This window comes from Lepisosteus oculatus, chromosome 22 (assembly GCF_040954835.1).
Source record: "Lepisosteus oculatus isolate fLepOcu1 chromosome 22, fLepOcu1.hap2, whole genome shotgun sequence".
NCBI classification, from domain to species: Eukaryota; Metazoa; Chordata; class Actinopteri; order Semionotiformes; family Lepisosteidae; genus Lepisosteus; species Lepisosteus oculatus.
The window spans coordinates 9,119,651-9,140,525 of NC_090717.1; the positions used below are offsets into that span (position 1 = coordinate 9,119,651).

At 37.2% G+C, this 20,875-nt stretch overlaps 1 protein-coding gene across 1 annotated transcript in view; it reads right to left on the reverse strand.

The window, feature by feature from the left end:
* Positions 1-7,073: 7,073 nt before the first annotated feature.
* The window catches only part of si:dkeyp-14d3.1 (transmembrane protein 132C), a 168,999-nt gene continuing 155,197 nt past the window's right edge, over positions 7,074-20,875 (reverse strand). The window contains exons 6-9 of the mRNA XM_069182184.1: positions 19,605-19,810; positions 15,094-15,367; positions 12,758-12,949; positions 7,074-8,772 (exon numbers count right to left, since the gene is read on the reverse strand). Coding sequence (XP_069038285.1) covers positions 7,561-8,772; positions 12,758-12,949; positions 15,094-15,367; positions 19,605-19,810 — 1,884 coding nt within the window. The 3' untranslated portion in view covers positions 7,074-7,560. The remainder of the gene's footprint in view (positions 8,773-12,757; positions 12,950-15,093; positions 15,368-19,604; positions 19,811-20,875) is intronic.

The following is a 20,875-nucleotide window of genomic DNA, read 5'->3' on the forward strand; positions in this document are numbered from 1 at the left end:
TCATCACAGGGCAGACACACAAACTCAAACACGCACACACCAGGGCAAATTCTCCCAGCAGCCATTTAACTTTCCAGCGTGCCTTTGGACTGTGAGAAACTAAAAAGAAACAAACTCCATGGAGATAGCACTTCAGGAGTTGAACCCAGGGTCTCAGCACTGTGAGGCATTAAACACCTCTCCCCACTGAGAGCTGATGTGTGGTGAGCTTTGTGGCGCACTATGGCTGCTGTCGCATCATCCAGGTGGGGCTGCACTCTGGTGGTGGTGGAGGGGAGTCCCCATTACCTGTAAAGCGCTTTAAGTGGAGTGTCCAGAAAAGCTCTATATAAGTGTAAGCAATTATTAAATTATTATTATTAAAGTAGAAAAATAAGTTCCAAATGATTAATTTTAGGCCTATAACTATGAGGAATAAAGAAGGAGCAGGTGGACAAATCTCAGTGCACTCTTATACAGACAAATCCAACCAGTAACCACTTAACAGCTGTTTACTTGTTTTGTAGCAGTGTGACAAAGGGCAGTGCTAGACTCCTGAAGCATGGCCTTTGAGGCCTATCATAGGACATTTGTACAGCATATAGTTTTATACCAAGTCTCTGTTCTTGTTATTTCTGTGTCATATACTGTTTACCATCATATTTTGTTGTGTACTTACCTCTTGTGGATCCCCAGTGTCACCGTGTGCTGGTCTATTCCACCATCTTGTATCAGATTACAGAGCTCGTCGACCCACCCCTTTAAATGGAGGTTCACCTGTCCATCAAGAGTTCCAGGGGCGGGGCTTATAGTACATAGAATGGCCTTGCTGGTGGAGTAGTTGCTGGTTAAGTTTTGTTCTATTGTTTGTTTGGTTTCTCTAATTAACCCTGTATCAATTTATTCCCTGATGGTACAGTGTTGTTTCTGCTTGGCTGACTACTTAATGCTGGGTTAGTTAGGCAGAAGCAGCATTTTATCCAGCAGAGAGAAATAAACTTAAAACATGAAGAACAGCCAAGTGAATTTGCAACATAAAAGACAGTGTTAAGAATAGCATTCTTTGATTGTAATTCATGATCATCAAGTTATTACATCAGAAAGGCTCTATCCTTAACTATATGTAAAGAACTTCAGGTGTATAAGCAGAATGGACAATAGAAAAAAAAATCAAAATATAATGAGAAAAAAGGGGTCTGATATAGTGGAGAAAAAAAAATGAAAACCTTAAAGTGACCCAATTCAGTAAATCCAGAATAGGTTTTTTTATTATTATTATTCCATTGACTTAATGCTGCATTGTTGAAAATATGACTCAAATAGAGTATACCGCCAAGCTCTCTCATACACAGGTAATGACATTATTATTGGTGTTGTAACTAGTAAGGTCCACATGGTATTGAAACTAATGACTCATACAGTTCATGCCATTTACTGGTTCTGGAAAAAAAAACTGAACAATACCTATGAATATGTAATGTAATAGTTCTAGATGTAATAGTTCTGGTTTCTGACCTTCGCATGAATTTTGATCTTAAAAAAACCCTTGTCATTAAAATTTTGTTTCAGGCATTATTTCCATCTCACTTGTTACAGTTCTATTTAAATGCACCCAGCAGCAAATCATCATGTAAAGAACCCATAACGTGGCAGAGTGGCTACTGGGGTGTTGTTCCTATATTGATGAATACTTCAGATTGCTATGGATTGCATTCCATATGAGCTTGTTGGCCTCCATGCGTAATTAAGTTCTGCATGGAAACATTTTTCAGACACTGCTAGGAAACTTGTTGTGCAGAGCATTTTGTGTAGAAAAGATTAATATGCTTAACAAGGCTTATGAAGCACTTGACAGACATAATTGTTTGTTGGTCAAAATGATTTAGGTGAATGGAATGCATGTTTAGAATGTATTTTATGTCAGTGTTCATGTTCTGCAATGTGCACACAGCATGTTAGCACTTTCCATGTCAAGCCCCCTTGATATCAAAGAACAGTCAAGTCTTATGCCAACAAAAATGGTGACCCGATGAATTGAAAAAACCTTTCCCAACAATCTTAATAATAATAATAATAATAATAATAATAATAATAATAATAATAAACTTTGTTTTATATACCGCCTTTAAAGGTGGCTTCTCAAAGAATAATCATGCCGGTTAAATAGAAACTTGGCAGACATCATCAACAGACAAAGCTGTATAAAATTTGCACCTGAATAATTGCTATGTTCATTTCTGCACCTGCAATGCATTATAAACTGTCCTCGGAAAAAAAAAAACAGTCTTGTGCTCCAAAAATGAAAAGTTAATTGATCAAACTTTATACTGTTCATACAGTATGATGCTAATACCACCAGAATGAACATATGTGGGAATAGAATTCCTGCACTTCCTTTGTCCTACGTACTATTTGTTCAATTAAAACAAATTCATGAGGAGAATACCATGGGCTTATGATTTACATTGATTCCTGAATAAACCACTGTGGCTGAGCAGCTGCCATTTAATTTTCACACCTCTAGCTATCGAATCTCTCGACCTGTTACCCACTTGAACCAGCTTCAGCCTACTGCAGCGGAAGTCGGCAAATTCCATGGAAAACCAAAGCTGTTTCTGATTCTTCTCCTCCCCTTTAAGCAGCTTGGTAAGTTATGGCCTCTTACACTACTTGCCAATGAGCCACATTATCTTCCTAACTGCCATTTTGTTTGGAAAATTAAAAATCAAAGTCAAAATCAACATTTCATCTCCGTGTTGCCATTTCCTTTCCCCTCAAACAAACTGCTAATGTCAAAATTTTTTTGTTCAATTTGTTTTAAAACTTGATAGGGTATCATTGTAATGTTTGTATGTTTCATTTTTGTTATAAGATCAAAGTAAGCAATTGGTGCGCACAGTGCTTAACAGAAATTTACTTAACCAAAAAAGCTTTTCACTCAACTCAACTCATTTATTTTACTTTGAGACCACGGTTTCAATACAGTGTGGAATACAGAAACATTTTGAACAGTTACACAGCCCTCAGATAAATCTTTCAACTTTTAAGGTCTAATATACAGTATACCACACAAAAGCCTCAACTATTACTAGGATATTAATGTTGATTGATAGAGATTGCCCATTTTAAAAGAGCATCTGAAAATATCATCATTCCCATCTTCGACTAATGTTTCCTGTGAATGTGATCTGGAGGTTAATTAGACAATAATTGCCATTTGAGTTGTAAATGGTTACAATAATTTTGCTTGAAGGACCGATAGGAAAATGTCACATTAACATGTAGTAAAACCATTATTTAATTAATCTGCCCTTTCACTGTGGGAATTTATGCCACCATCCTGACAATTGTCTAAAGCAGCAGAAACCGTGCCAGATTTAATGCCTTGGAACAAATCTTTTGTGCAGATGTAGCTGCTGTGTTAACATGTCATACTTAATTCACCATGCAATACAACATTAATGATATAAATATATACAGCCGCCGTTTGCTTGAGGGATGCATTGTGTTTAGGCCTTCATTGGTGTCAAAAATCAATTCTAGTCATACTAATCTGAATGCTGGTGCCTAAGTCCTAATGCCTAGATATGGTTTGTGACATTTTTAAATATAGTGTGCGTTCTGAAAATAAGCTGAATGTGATCACCAGTTTCTCACCTGTTGTTGTAAACAATGATCCTTATAGTAAAAATAAAATTGCATTTTGATTCTTCTTGTGAGTGCTTCTATTTATTTTCTGTTTTTTTTCTGCGTAGAAGTATTCTATTTTGTGATCAGATTTTAATTAGCTGAAATACAGGCACCTTTGCCTTGCAATCCATATCCATTGCTTCTGTTGTAGCGCAGCACTGCTCCTTGGCTTTACACAATTCTGTTCTTTCAAATGTTCCACCAGGGAAATATCCTTGGTTTCAGCATAATAAAGCTTGCTTAAAATATAAAAATCAGGGCTTTATTTTTTATTTTAAATAAAATATTTTAATTTCTATTTATTCCAGGGAAAAGGTAAAACAAGGCAAGAGTGATGCTGGCAACTTTTAAAATGCTTATCTCATTTTATTTTTAATAAGCTTCATTCTTCAGAAGCAAGAGTGAAACTCAAACCAAAGGACAGGAATAGAAACTACGTATAAATGCTTTTTAAACTTTCTTGCACTAAGGATTGTGAAAGTTTCAAATAAGCTACCCAGCCATCCCACAGAAGCTGAGATCTGGCATTTTTCATGAAACAGCTGGACAAAATCCTGGTATCAACAAGTGAGAGGAGCTTGTTCAGAACATTTCTTAGTTCAATAGTTTAAAATGGCTCTTCAAGCACTGCAACCAGAATGCATTATTTATCACTAACATTCCTGCTTATCACTTACCTTTCCAGTGTAAGTTGAACAAGTTGTTGGACAACTCCTGAACCTGCAGGCATGCCATCTCCATTTTCTGTATGTCCAGTCCAATACAGAAGGGCAGACACTCTCCAGCCTCATGCAAAATACAGCCCACTGAATCCAGGTTCACATAACATACAGTAGGTTATCAGGTTCACAAAACCAATAGGTTTTCCGCAACTGTAATACATGCCTAACTTTCTCAGCTAAAATGTCAAGATTTTTTTTTATTACCATAGCATTTAGATTTGGCTGATTTTCATACTGTGAGTGACATAGCAAGTATCTCTAATTTGGGGAATTTTTGTAAGCCAATGTTTCTACGGCGGTGAAGACTTCCTTTCAGGGTATTGATTGTTTAAGGTGCATGAAAGAGGAATGATTTGGAAGACTAGATTAATTCACTAAAGTACTCAGTACTATTTTGAACATTGTCTACATTTTAATTGTCAATACCATTAATCCAGCCTGTTATTTCAGTTCCATTACCTTCAATCTTTAAATGTCTGTCTTTCTGTATATTTCTAAATTACTGTACATATACAAACCCCAATACAGATGTGAGCAGTATTTATACAATTAATTATAAAATACTTATTAGGACATTGAAAAAAATCTTAAGATGCATTGAAGAATAAAATGTTTAAAATGTGAACATAATAATATTCACTTTGTTGAAAAAGATATTTCTTTTAATTCAACTTCATGATACCAGTAATTACTTTGAACTCGGCATTCATCAGATACAGACTTTCATTAAATTACATTGGTTCAGTATTTGATACTAATACAGTTAGGTTTCAATATTCCTCAGAAGGACTCTACTGAAAGGAAGTCTGAGGTGCTACAATGAACCTGCCTATAACATTGGCAAAGTAACAGAAAAATTATGAGAAAAGTTCTCAAAATGAAAGCAAAATCTGAAAATTTTCCTAGAACTTTCTGCATAATTTGTCACTTGGGAACAGAAAAAGATCCTGAACAATCAACATAACAAGGTTATTCAAAATGTGGACATTTTAATGCATGATAATGTCACTGTACCTACAGTAATATACTGTAGAAAACATTTAAGGCAGACAAATGACAGTCTTTTGGTGCCTCTTGAATACCCAAGACACCCATTTCTTTAATTAGATCGGTTTCTTTCTTAGCAGCCTCAAAATCATTTGATATTAGACTTGCAATTCAGTAGTTTAATTTTTTTAGTTTCTTCACTTACTGTACATCAAAACAGGTTATTTTAAGAGAAATGGGTGGTACCATAATCAAAATAAAAATCAAATCTTCCTTCATTAAGACAGTATGTCAAGTATTTTTTAAAGAAAAAAGCATTTGTATCTTGAAAGCACAGGCAAATATTTAATTCGTACTGGCAAAAATAGTCAAAATAAAGTTGCTTTTTATTACCTTCCTTTAATTATTTAGGTTGCCGTATTAAAAGCCTGATTAAAGGGGAAATTCTATATTGGGATTGCACAGATGGCTATTTTGGCAATTCAGTGTCTAATTATTATTTACCGGACAGAGCCCATTTCTCATTAAATTCTGCAAGGCATGCCAACTGAACAGGGCTGGTGTTTACTTCTGTTTCAAATACTTCAGTACTAAGCTTTTGTCAAAGACTGGACATTTTGTAAGTTGGGGCACGGGTCAGACAATAAATTGTCAATTATCTCGACACACTGCAGTCTCACTGTGGCAGTTCTTTCATTAAAATAAAAGCCAAAGCAAAAAAAGCTACTCATTAACCCCACAAGAGAGTGAAGGGAGCATTGGTGCTATCACCAAAAGTCATTTTAAATGGAGCAGCTTTGTAAAGGCATTTTCAGCTAGATCTACTTGGAATTCATTTATAATCTTTATTCAACATTCTCCGTTCATTAGTTCACAGTCTGTGCTCCCTTGTGTTGTATTATGAATGATAATGGAGTAGTAAATACATAAATCATTAATATATAAATATATCAGAAAAAAAACATCAGTATATTTTTTTTAGAGCCAGGCAGAGAAAAACTAACATTGGCATTAGGAAATGAAAACAAGAGAGGTCTTGAAGAGCTGTGATCTACATGTGTGCACCACCACAAAAAAGAATATGAATAGCATTGTGGGACTTTCTGGTTACAACATCGTGTTAGTCTTCCAATTCTTTAGCCTTTTAAACATTTCATGCTTTTTTCTATTTCCTACACGCCCTACAGAACACCAAAGTGGTTACTGTACATGTTGAGGTAGTGGGGGGTTTTTAAAGAACATACAAGCTCAAAGCAGATTTACTGCTTTTCTAAGGGTATCGCTATACAATACTTTCAAAATAATTTATAAATCGATGTGTGAAGCTTTGACTCACTTAAAATATTGTAATCATAACTGATTTTAATTCATTTTTTTCCCATTATTCCTGTTTGCAAAGACAGGAAGAAAGACCTAGTAAAAATATAGCTGGGAATAGACTCTTACACAGACAAAATACTGTTAGAGATAAAATGATATATTTCTTCTTTGGGTAGAAAATGTTCTATTTACAAAGTTATTTAGTCTGAAAATTGTTCCATCAAAAAAGGATCCAAGAAAAAGCTTTTCTGTTGCATTTCAACACCCATATGTTGAACATCAGTTCACTTCTATTTCCACGTGTGTTTTTTATGAATTGCACAAGGACTAAAGTCAATCTATAAGATGTAGTAAAAAATACATTGTCAAACCATTCTATGTGCATTTTATTTACAAGTTTTATACTTGAACAATATTACATTCTTAGAATCTACAATTCATCATCTGCATATTTTTAACATACTGTAATTGTAGTCAACAAATTTGCAAGGTTGGGAAATCTGAAGATTTTTCACTACAGCATGAACAGTAATAAAAACAAGTTGAATGATGTTTAGGAGAGAATAATGCAATGCCTTATTGATAAAACAAGGAAGCCGGCTCATATCACGTGAATGTGATTCTTATATTCAGTTCTTTAAGTTCCCCAAATATTAGCCATATTGTATTCTTCTTTGCTTAGTTATGATGAATGGGCCTTTGGCAGTTCCCATGGCAACAAGGTACAATTTAACGTTCTGCCATGTTGTCAGACTGAGGCACCTCCTATTATAGATTCAGTATAACCACTTTAAAAAGGACAGCCAGGTCCACCTCCTTATTCTGAAGGCATAAGGGTGAGTAAATAACAGTCCACCGAAGGCTATGCAATATCCTTTAAAACACTGTCATTTAGCCTTTCCATGTAGTTTCTTAGCTCTTTGGAATCCCCCAGGTCTATGTCTTGGCAAACCCATTTAATGTCATCATCCTGGGCCAAGATGATAGGATTAATGGACGGGCAGCCATCATCAGGTGGGATTGTAGTAAATGTTGTGAACTTCACGCGCTTTCTTTTCGTCGTGGGTGAATTTAACGACTCGCTTTTGTGGTCTTTTCCATTGGTACCACATCCAGAGTCGGCTGACCGATGCACTTGTCCCTGTACGTTTTTCTGAGCCGACCCACCATTCAGGAGATGGCTCCCTTCCTCAAAGCTGGCCCCTGTGTCAATCATGGTGGTGTGTTCATCCTGCTGTGGGGACATCCCAGGGGGATTCTCAAGAAGCTCTGTCTCATTCCCAAGCCAAACCCAGTCGTGGGCATGGTTCATGGTCTCCTGCCCTTCCATGGGAATTTGCTTGTGTCTGTACTTCAGGGCGTATGAGATACAGTTAATGAGGAATACCAGGATAGCCAGGCAGAACACTCCCAGCAAAGCATACATTCCTATCTCCAAATCGGTCAGGCCTCTCGGCGTTTGCACAAGATCACTGTCCTGCATGTCCTGGTTACGGGGAAGATCCACCTGTGCAGGGAAGTTAGAGAAGTCAATGGGAATGTTTTGGATTTGGCTTCCATCGTCTGAAAGCTTGTCACCATCTGATGTCCTGGTTATGGTGGTCCTGGTGGTTGTAGTAATCCTTCTCAGGAGACTGTCCTCCTGGTCAGAGATTGAACTCCCGTAATAATGCATGTCCATCCCCGTACGGTCCTGCACCGCTGGTTTTTGCCGCCGGTCGCTGGCACGGTTCTCCAGCTCCTCTCCATCCACTCCATAGTCACTGCTGCTCGCTTTGGAGCCACTGTCATTCTGGCCAAACTTCACCCTGACACTTCCACTGCCGGAGGCCAGCACGCTTCGCCGTTTCGACTTCTGGCAGGGCTCACAAATGGTCATTTCCACCTTCACCAGAACTCCCTGCCCTTCCCCTTCTGTGATAACCACGGGCCACTTCCACACAGAGTCCTGCTGGACAGACACCACTTTTTCATTCAGGGAAGCGGCTGTGAGGACAAAGTAGTCCGAATTGTAGATGTCTAGAGGCGCCATTGAGCCATCGCTAAACTGGATCCAAGCACTGATCACTGCTTCCTGTTGAGAAAATGAATAAAAAGTCACCACGGAGAACAAAGATTAATTCATTCTTTCATTCTTACAGGATGGGATTGTACAGACATGTCAAAGATTTAACAAAACATATAAAATGTATAAACTCTCAGGTTCTAGTATCATCACATTGCCTGTGGTCAACAGGCAATATTCATATTTTTAATCTTAAATAATCTAAAATAGCAGCCAGAGTAACAAACTGATTTCTAGCAATATGCGATGTGCACATTAGTGAAAACAGGTAACACACCAATTTTACTTGCATAACAATAATCAGTAATTATATGACAATAAGTGATTATCACTACTATTACACTAGTAAAAGAGCTCTAAACCAAACAAACTGAGTTGAATTTCTGAGAACGATTCTTTTTGACATTAAGTCATTTTAAATCTGGGCAGTACAGTGGCACAGTAGTTATGGTATATATAAAACCTTCATTTTCTCCCACAAATTTCCAGCTTAGCCTCTCTTTTGAGATCTCAATTAAAAGTACCAATGTAAAACCTCTTTTGTTTACTTACTGTATCTCCATCGCAACATCTATTATTCAGCATTTCTGTATCTGCTTCATTATTCTTATGTCAGTAGATTTGTTTCAAAGCCATTTCTAGACGTGACGGTATGAAAGCTGTTTATATCTTTCCATAACATTCTTTAAATAATGGATTAAAAAAAGACAGAGTGCAGTTTAAAGGGTAAGACTGAGCTTTGACAGCTGTCTCTGAAATAAAGAATTAGTTTTGAAACATGACTTTTTACTTACAAGCCAGTAGATGGTAAGTTTTCTGTCATCACATAGCTAGAATATGATCTATGTTGCATCCTGAGGGTGCACAACTCTATACCCTGCTCTTCTGTTTCAGCAAAGATGATGATGTCAGCGCACCGGCCTCTTCAGAGACAAACCTGTGAACCCACTCTTAGGACCATTTGTAAACTACAAAAATCATTGAGTTTAACAGAGTTTGTAGGATTATTGATCATATCATGTTAAAAACAAGCCTCAATTGTTTGCACACTAAATGTTTGCATGTTTGATCCCAGTGTAGGTCGATGCCTCTGCTATTCCTCTCCTTGTCCCTGTGGTTAATACTATTGGCTGAGTATCAGTGTTTGCGCAGTGAGGGCTCTGTTGTCAGTGCTATGCAGCTCTCAGTCAGTAACATGTCCCTCTCCTGTTTTTGGTCACATGTTTGTGTTTTGTTTAGAGTTTATTTTTAATTATGGCCCAAATGTCATAATAATTAGTAGTAATATTGCAAGAAAGAGACGTTTGCCTGCTCATATTACCATGTCAGCCATTTTCTCTTACACATTTGTATATTTTCCTTGATTTTATTGTACCGTCACTCACAAAATTTAATGCAGCAGCGGCCAATTGCATTTTGAAAAAACAAACCCAGTTTATCTGCTGGTACAATACCCTCAGTGGTGTATTTAAACTGAAACAACAGGGGGCATCACAATGCTGCACAAGGTTTTATACCTATCCTTGGTTCTAACAAAATTATACAGAGAGGGTTTAAAAAGAATGAAATGAGTATTAGATAGCTATTGTTATGTTTTTAATGCCTCTCAACATACATAACACCGCTCCATCTCCTCTGGGGTTTTTGCTACATGGTGCATAACAAAAACTGATGTTTAATTCAAAAGCACTGACAAGTTATGTCTGATCATATCGAACTGTCAAAAGGCATTTTTTATTTTTTTAATCATATTGATCATAATACAAGAGCTCAACTTGATGTTTTGAACATGTAGCTTTTCATTAGTAATAAAAATATCAAGAGCCTTAAAAATAATTTGTTTTTTCTGTCTTTAGAGAATCTACAGTAATCCACACTACGTATGCATCATACAGTACCTGGTCGTTCCCGGGAAAGCATGCTAAATAATCCAGGAGCAAAGACAATGTGAAGAGCACTTCCTACCTTTAAGAATATTTTTTTGAAGATTAATTTGTTCTCCGGAAGGTATTAAGATTTTACCAAATAATACTAATAGTGTTTACCTGTTTTATGTGTTTTTTTAAAATTGAAAGGAAATTGTCACATCATCTTGACTCTGTCTGATCTAACTATGTTTGTAATGTAGTAGTGAAGGGCAGAAATTCTGTGAGTCCAAACATCAAGGTCTATAATTCATAGAGATGCTCACTGCTTTCACCTACTTCAGACCAGCAGCATACCATGAATGCAGTGACTGAAATTAACCTCCAACTGGCTACTTTTTGCTTTTTTAACACAGAAAACTATTTTTCCGCAGCACAAAGCAGGCACGAATTTGGACTTTTTCTTTAAGATCCATTCCAGGAACATGTTGAATCAATTCTATTTTTTTGAAGGAATCTTTTTTCTTAAATAGGCCTTTTGGTATTAGAGAGATGTCAGGCGCATTCAGAGATGTGCTCAGACATTTAGCAAAGAAGGTCAAGTGCATTTATTTTTTGTAAATAATTCTTGTAACCATGTCAGGGTTCCGGGGCAAGATGCAAAGGGAATGCAGACATTTGAGCAGTGATCAAGAGTGTCAAAGTGATCTGCCTCTACTTTGGACACACAGAAGACATAATATTAACAATGCAGAAAAGCAGGACATTCTTAGCAGTGGAATTTTAATGCAAATAAGGATTTAAAAGCAAGCAAGCACCCTAAGCCTTTCTGCCTGTAATTTAACAGTTAACTCCCTAATATGCCATCTCTACAAATCCCATGGGCTTCATCAAGCAATACCCTTCATTCTATGACAGGGCCTTCTAGTTATGAGACAAGCGGGAGGAATTATTTCCTACTTATCTGCATAGTGGACACTCTTCTCAGGAAGATTGTGAAGATAAATGGGCTTTTAACTCTATCCTCCAGTGCCAGTCACAGACATAAAAAAGAACAACATGAGTTACTTAAGCTGAAAATCTTGTTTTCTTTGAACTTCAACACTGTGCTGCTTATCCTCCAGATTAAACTTTTCCCTTCATTCCGACCACCCTAAGAATACACTTTCCTTTAGAGTACAGCTCATCGTTGAAAGCTAATACTAAGTAGGTTAGCAAAGCAGTAAAAAAAAGAGGTAATCCATGTGATATTTTTGAGAACTACTCTTATTAATTTCTAGTATAATAATAATTCAGCAATGCAGGCGTTTGGGTACAGAACATATTCCAGAAAGAATTATTTTTACTTTTTAATCTCTCAAGGTCCCAGGTGGCACATTATGAGGTATAAAAATCAAGGAGTGGAGAATTTTGCTGAACCCCACAGATCTTTGTCATTCACAACACTTGGTTAGCTAAAATGCATTTTTAATTGTAATCCTTCCCACACCAGTTTATGTAAAATGCATAAAATGAAACCATGCATTATGGTGCTGAAACACCAACAATAAAACACAAAATTAGGTTATTTTTCCTGTAAAATTGCTCTTTGATTCTTGAACTACAGTTACCTTACAACTCTACAGGAAAGACACTTGGCAAGTGTTTATTACCAGAATTGGTCTTTTTTCAGTATGATAATGCACTGCAATGCTAGGGGCTGCGGTTACTTCAAAATCCTCAGATAAGAAAATAATGAAAAACAAAATAAAATTAAAATTGTTTCTGCTGGCTTGCAACTTTTAGTCTTCAAATTGCTGTCAACAAATTAAACTTAAAATAAAAAAAAGAAAAACTGTAAATTGTAGTGTCATTGCATGTCTGAACATTTGTTTGATGCTCCTTATGATTTACAATTTCTTACACTCATCCCCTGTCTACTGACTTGTGAGAACATGCTCTGTGCTTTCGAAAAACAAAGACATCCCATCTTGTTGGTAAAGACACTAAAGTTTACATTTTTTGTAAAAAGTTAAAGAAATCTGTGGTACTATTTCAAATAAAACTCATTATTCAATGGAATAACCTTCAAACAAGAAAGTTACGGGACGCAAGAACTGTGAGATTTTGATTCTGCGGGCAATGTGTACCTGTTTGGGGCTGTGCAGAAGTTCATGTGTGGTTGCCGTGGCGATGATGGCCCTGTTACTTCCTGGACTGAGCTGGAGGGAGAGGGAGAGCCCTGTGACCAGCTGCACCCCCAGCTCTGTGATGGCCACCTTGTCATCCAGCACCGTCACCGTCTTCTCCGCCAGGATGGAGTCTGACAGAGGGGACAGCACCTGCCAAGCAACAAACAGTGAAGGTTAACCTATTTCTAAAATGCTTTATTTAACCATATAAGTAAAAAGAGCACATACTGTACAGTATATGCATTTACGATGACCTGGATTGTATACATTTAACAGTAGAGAGCTTATTAGTGAAATATGTCTCAAGTGCCTCACTTCAAACAAGGGGTGTTTGAACTTCACTGCATCACTGTTCCCTTTTTCCTTTTTTGTTGATATTGGTATTTTTACTTTTTTTCCACCCTATTTTAATGGTTTCCTTTTGGTATGTACTTTACAGTATGTACAGTAGCACCGTATACATTGTTTGTAACTCATCTAGGGAAAAAAAACATTTCAATGTCTTAAATAACACTGTGGATGGTTATAAAACAAAGTCTGATCAATTTTATTGTCAGAGACTACATCATTTCTACAATTATACATGAAAATTCTCATACTTTCAGCTATTATCCACACATAAACATCACAGAAATCACACACACAAACACTTTACATCCAAATTACACATAATCTATGCTGTACATTATCTGCATTCAATACTTTACAATTTTCTATTCCGCCTGAAAAAGCCTAAATACTCATGTATGCCATTTTCATAGTTCCTAGAAATATCAGAAATAGTCTCACAAAAGTATTGTGATTGTCAATAAATCTACATTTATGAGGATATTTGCTCCAGCAAACAACTACCCTAAGCCATGTCTCAATAATAGAGCATTATTTATTCATTATCTCAGAATAATAACTTATTTTAATCAAAAGATCAATTTATCTCAGCGACCATGAATTACAAATGTACCCATCTTAGAAAATAAAAGGTCAGATGACAAACAAACAAATCTTTTTAGATCTAGCTTTGACAGAAGTATTTCAGATGTAAGACAGTACTCAAATGCTTTCCTTTCAGAAAAACAGAGCTGAACAATAAAAAGCAAAAGCTGTCTACACACAATGTAAGACAATTATTAAAATGTCATTGTAATATTCATAGCTGAGAATCTATGCCTCTCATTAAGCTTAAAATGTGAAACCAGTAAAAAATATAACTGATTAAATATCACATTGCTTTGCCATTGTGGTTGAACTGAATGTTTCCATCTCTAAGGCACCGAAGTAGACACATTTCCCCTGGTCTTTAGAAATGTGCACTGTGTCACGCACAGTTACTTTACAGACACTGAAAACAAAGTATGCTTTCAGATTTAAGTGTCTTATTGGTCTCTGAGCCTAGTGACAGTACTCCAAAATCTAACAAGGTAATCGAGGGCTTTTGCCAGCACTTGCTTTATTTCTTTTATAGGATTTTAATTTGTGTAATTTGGGATGCGATCGAGTTTCATTTGGCTGCTGCAGCTCACAACTGCTCCCAGTCTTGCCTGTCAATCAATACACAATTTTCTTATTAAATAAATTTTAGAGGCCTCTAAGAGAATTGTCAATACTTTAACCTCACAGCAGAAGGTAGAGAGAAAAACAGGCATTGTGAGCCATAGCCATTTTTATTAGTGATAAATTACTGTTATTTTCTTCTGTCGTTTTTTTGTGTTTTTTGGTTGAAGGCAGGAGGGGGTTATATGAAACAACAACATTCAGACAGGAACAGATGTGCTGAGAGGTAAAGTTATGTCTTCGAGGTAGACAAATGAATGACTGCATGCTGTCTGGGATGTAGATAGGTCTCACACAGGTATTAACAAGGAGCTGCAATTTCTCCAGTCAATCAAAAGAGACAAGTAAATGAAAGAACTCTATTCACGAGAAAAGACAGGTTTTCTGTCTTTCCTCAAGGGAAATCTTACATCTTCTGTCAAAAGACTCCTTTTAAATGAAATAGGTACATTACTGTGGCCTTGGCAGCAAGCAACATTTTAAAAATGTAAAAATCAATTGCTTCCTAAAAAAGCCTAATCCCTTTTGCTCTGCTGCAGGCACTGTAGCTTCTGGCTTAAACCTCAAAATGCATGAGCTTCACAAACAAATACTGTTTGGATTCTCTCAAAAGCCAGATCAGTCCTCCACTTTCACCATGCCATATGTCACCACATCTTTCACAGTGATAAGATTACCCAACACAAAAATAAACACTGGATTTGCAACAGGAGCTTCTGAATTTAGTCCCCCTTGTGTCCTACCTGGATGGTGGTCATGCCCACATCCATTCCCATGAGGATCCTCCCATCCTGGAGTTTCGCAATCTGAGGATCCTCCACCTTCAAGAAGTCTCTCACCAGGTCCGTGATGTCCATTTGCCAATCTGTGCCCAGCATGTAGGTCAGCTGACCACCTGGGTCAGCGGGCTCGGCTACAAAGTGTGTGAAGACGCGCACCATGGCATTCTGGTACTGCAGCATGCAGCCCTTTCCTTTCCTGTCATCCTCATCTTCATCGTCACTGTCCCGTGCTGACCTGCAACACAATCCACACACCACCTTTGGGTTGTTCTGACTTCAATGCAGAGCAATATTACTAATATTGATGGTATTATTTGGCGTAGCAGCAGTATTATGTGCATTTTTGCAGTAATAGCAGAGGGAGGAGGGTTATAGTAGCAATAGTAATATACATTTTATGAGCAAGATTAGTATATCGCCTTTTTAATATAGGTCTCTATATAAATTCTTCTGCCCATTTGTCAAACAGGAAAAGAGATGCTACACAACACAGTTAAAGTCCCCAAAGGACATTCTTCTCATTTTCAAGCCAGACAGAGGATTCAGTTAAACTAATTATTTGCTCACAATGACATTTAGGATTTATGTCTTTATGTCTTATGATCTTCACACAGCCGACAATTCATACAAGCTAGGGTACCAAAAAAATGGGGAACAAGCAAAAGTGTTAACGTTATGCAATTAATCAAGGAATTAGAGCAATTCGGTAGCAGGGGGCTCAGGTGGAGCACAAACTGGAAAGCACAGCACCCTGTAGGATGCTAGACACCTTTGATCTAAATCAAGTGATTAAATTTAGTTAAGAACAAACTGCTGTAATAAAGTATATATTCTAAAGGACAGTGTGGATAAGACTTCAGCATAATGTTAGAAATTAATAGATTCACTGCAACTACAAATATGAAGTATTTCAACATCATTCCTTTTTTGTGAGTAGGACTGCTTTCAAGTAATAAGACCGAGGACAATTTTTGCTTTCAGTTAAAGCTATTCACATTTTTGTGCTAAAAAAATAAACTCAAGAAATTCTCAGGCCTCGTCTAAATATTGTTCATCTAAACCGATACATCATCGCTGCTTTAGAGGCAAAACATGTTCTTTGCTAAAAGTTTAAATTACCACCCAGATACATCTTGTAGAAAGACTATGACATGCATCCTACAAACCACGAAACACTTTTTCAGACATAATCACTGCATTTCAGCTAAAAAGTCAATCAATCATTTTTTAAGGATGGTTACGATCTGAGATCCCAGGTATGAAAGAAAATTAAATTGACAGCCCCCATTAAGTTTAATGAGGAACAGCTACTCAAGCGGAAAACAGGAGAAGGTTAATATCATCGCTCTGACTTGTATAAAGACCATGCTACACAAAAGGCTAGGGCTAACGATTATGACATTTACAGCTTGTAAGTTCAAAAGGACATTGTAGTTTAGTGTGCAATGCTGTCAGTGTGCATTTTCAAAATAATGAAGCCTATTCCACTGAGAAGGACCTTTGAAAGCTTGTTGGATAAGCAATACATTCAAATTAAATGCAATCTTTTAGAACTCTATCTAAAAACAAGAGACTTAAGAAAAAGGAAGAGGGTCTGAGGTCGTACTGACAGGATGAAAGAAGGATTTGCCAATATGTTCATTTTGCACTCATATTGAGACATGGTCTTTGATGTCAAGGATCAGAAACAGATAACAACTTTGGAGAGGGTTGCAGGAGGATGAAGCAGGCTGATCTGGTTGAGGATAACTGAAACACAAAGGGGGGAGTTGGGGGGGTGGGGGGCTCTGCCTTGACTGCTTCATCCTTGATTCAGTATTGTCGAGACTGGTGTTACCGTATTTTCAAAGTAAAGGGAAAACAATGAAAAAATTACTCACAAATAATAATAAAAAAGCTACACATTTTGATTAATACATGACTTTGTGTTTTTTACAATAAGAATCTACTACCAAAATGTATGATACTGTTTATATACTGTACATTAATCAGACAAATACAGTCTATTCTGTGTGACTGCATAAAATCTACATTTCTGATTGCTGCCAGAATGGGTAATCAAGTCAAGACTAATGGAGAAGAAAATATACTCTAGCTGAAAGAGAAGACTCCAGAGCTCTGTAGCAGCAGTGAGCAGAGGTCACACTGGGGCACATAAAACAGTAGATCAGCTGGCCAGGGGCAATGAGATGGTATAAAATGGCCCCAGAGGGGCTGGATAACCAGTGCGAGCAGCATGTTTCAGGGGAACAGCTTTAGGAGATGATGTCTTTGAAAAGTAATTCTGTTGACATTTCAGTTTAAATCAAACAACAATTTATTCAACAAAATGTGGCAGAATACACATCTAAAATTAACATCTAAAATTAACAAAATTAACGTTGATTTAGTTTCATAAGGGATTCATTTTTATGTTTACCTTCCTGGGATTAATATTTTTGTAGGTCTTTATGGATTTTAACTATGTGCATTTATTGTAAATGTAAATCTGTAAGGTCACATAAAGAGGCAAAAATAATAGCAAAAGTCTATTTTAAAAACTTTCTGCATCCTAAAACAGGGCTGGTGGTACTGAAGGGCAAACTAATCTACAGTATTAAATGTCTTCCACAGATATGGAAGTAAATGATAGAAAAATATGCATTAGGAAGATGAAAAACAGCATTCCTGTTTTCGTATTCAAACTAGCTCTCTAAAGAAAAACTGTTATATTGCCATGTCTATCCAGTCTGCTACAGAGAAAAAAATGATGACAAGACATAAACCCTGAAAATAATTTATTCCCATATCCCTTAAGTAAAGAATTTAATTCCAACAACTGTAAAACATATCAGGTCAATATACCCAGGGAAAGACTAAGCACTACACTGCAAAGGGAATTCTGGCAGTTTCCTTACTCTGTGGCTTTGATCCATTTTTGAACATTTAGTAATCTGTTAAAAGAAACCAAGTCTCTACACCCCACATGCAATTGTAATAGCCCAAAGCAGCACATTTTACTGTCATGTTCTCTGGCTGATTTCAGACTGAGCACTGTGAAATACTGCCTGATGTCACTTAGAGCATTGTTGCTACTTACAAGGTCGTGCCTGTTATTCCCTGATAAATACTGTTGAGAGAAGACAAAAAAACAAGTCACTTTGTCTATATTGTCCCAAATGCAGACAGCAGACAAAACGAATGCTTTTAAAAAGCATCCAAAACATAGAATTATGTACGTACTTCAAGTACTGTATTTTCTCTTTAAAAAGTTTTGAATTGAAATGTTTTCAAAAGTTGCACTGGTATCAGCCAACACTTTTTCTAATTACAAATTAAGATCATAATTGAGCTGCTGGAGAAGCTGATCCTGTCTGGGGACAAAGCAGGAAAGGTAATGGGACTCACTTGGCAAGATCAGGTGTTGGAATACAACTGCCTCAACAACAATGTCAGACCCCAAACTGCCTTAATTATACTAGTGCTGCCAAAGGGTTATATCACACTACTGAACAAGATGTATGGTACCTTATATCAGCCTGTCATAGTGATATATGGCACAGGTAGCGGTTTTTTATTGTAATCCTCAGCTCAGCACTCCTCCCTAATACTTTCCTATAGAGTAACAAGACAGGTTTCAAAGGAAGAAAATCCTTTTCACAAGACAATGTGAAGCACATCTCTCTAGCCTCCTGGTGCCATCTATATCAGAAATGTCGAAACATTTTAGCTGAGCAGAGTACACACATGGCCAGGCCGTTGGTCAGTGGCTGGACGAACAGATTTTGGGTTGAGTTAAAAAAAAAGAAATGACTTATCGGACCACACCAGCAACATTGCTGTTATCTTTCAGCTTCATTGCTTTTTAAAAAAAAATAAATCTTTTTACCACTTGATTGACATGATTGGACAATCCTGAGTGGGACACTTCTGTTGTACCCTTGTGCTCTAGTAAATGCCCTATAAATGGAGCTCAATGGGAGAATGATGGCTATGGCTTATTACTGTATATGACATATTCCTTAACTAGTAAAATAATTAAGGTTATGTATGCGTCTCACAAGTGAGTAAAATTTTATGCCCACTTTGCACAAGCAAACAAAAGCCAGGTGAGGGTTAGGGGCACTCCTGTACCTCTGGCTTATTGTGTGCTAAATCAAGTTCAGGCTCATCCATCTCTCTAGCTGGGGATTTATCTGGATCCGGGCAAGACTGCTCAGGTGTGTACAAACAACTTAACAAACAACCATGTGCTTTGTAAATGCTCCCTTGGGGCTCCATGAAAATGAGACATTATGCAACGTGCCCGCTGTGAGGAATTGGAGAGAATTAAAACAGAATCATTTTCTTATACAGTATGTGAGTTTGTTCTGGATTGATAATGTGGCAAAGGCCTAGAGTTACAGCACTAAGTGAATGACCATGGGATAGCAGCAAGGACACAATAGAAGGACAGGTTTAATATCCCATTCTCAGGGCTGCTGTTGACCTACCTTTTGCTGGTGGAGATGGGCACCCTCCAGCCTTTGATCTGACTGAGCTCAGTGTCAGACACCTCTATCTGCAGGGGGAGGCGTGGGATCCAGACAGTCATTTCCAGCTGGGCGCTGAGGTAGCCATAGAAGAAGTTCACTGCAATCCTCACCTTCCCCCTCATCTCCTTCCCGTTCACAAAGACATAGTCACACCTGTCAGACACCTGAGCCGGGGAGAGAAGCAGAGCCTCAAGAAAATGACCAAGTAACAGAGTTAAGAGAGGAGAATGGAAAAAACAGAGTCACTGGACTGGTACTAAAAGGGAGTGAGAATCATCTCAGATTGCTAGTGTTGCTGCTAACTCAACAGCATGAATAGAGGTTAGAATTGCTGAGTAAGTGAAAAATCAGTACTTAGAACAGGAGGGCCATTGTAACAAAATTATCTGTGGGTGTATGAAACACCCTGCCAAAACCGCAATGTAGAACCTAATTCACAGAGATCTCTCTAGAAACAGATGGAAGAAATGCTTGCACATTATGTTTCTGTCATATAAATAGGCCTATTGGGACATATGTTCATTTTTACTTTTAGGCAAAATTGTACATCTTTTTTTTCTGTCTTTCTTTGAAGTTAAAAATATTAATTTATCTATTCTGTCAACTTGGGTTCTAGTTGGGGTATCAGTGGTCACTTGATTGGCAATTTGGGCATAACAAAATAAAAGACAGGACTTTACAAATGAAAATACAGTCTGAGTGGAAATAGCAATATCATACTGAATCAACCTTGAAAATGAAGTGTAATATTAAGGTCCATAAGTGTTATAAGTGGTAGGTGCCATGTAAAGCGATCAAAACACCATGCCAGTAATTCATGCTGTATTCCCTCTAGTTGACAGGCAGTCCATTGCAGCCTCATTCAACAGCCTTGGTACCCTACAGGGCATCAATGAATACTTCACACAGAGAACAACTGACAAACTGGCTGAGTGAATACCAGGGAAAATCTTCTTTCAGCGCTAGTGTAGACAAGGACAAGTACACAAACTAAAGATACTGTAAAAGAAATCCTGTATTCTAACATACACAGTCTCAGCTTTTGAAGCCTATTCTATTTAATATGATTTCAATATGATACACAGTGGTTTACATTGTCTCAAAAAAGCCTATCTTTGTCTGAAACAATTGTCAAGGAGAAGACATCTGTAACTGTGTGAGAAAACCAATTTTTCTAAAACTTTTTTTCAAAGTGGTCTTTGCCGTAACACAGGCTACATAATGTCTTA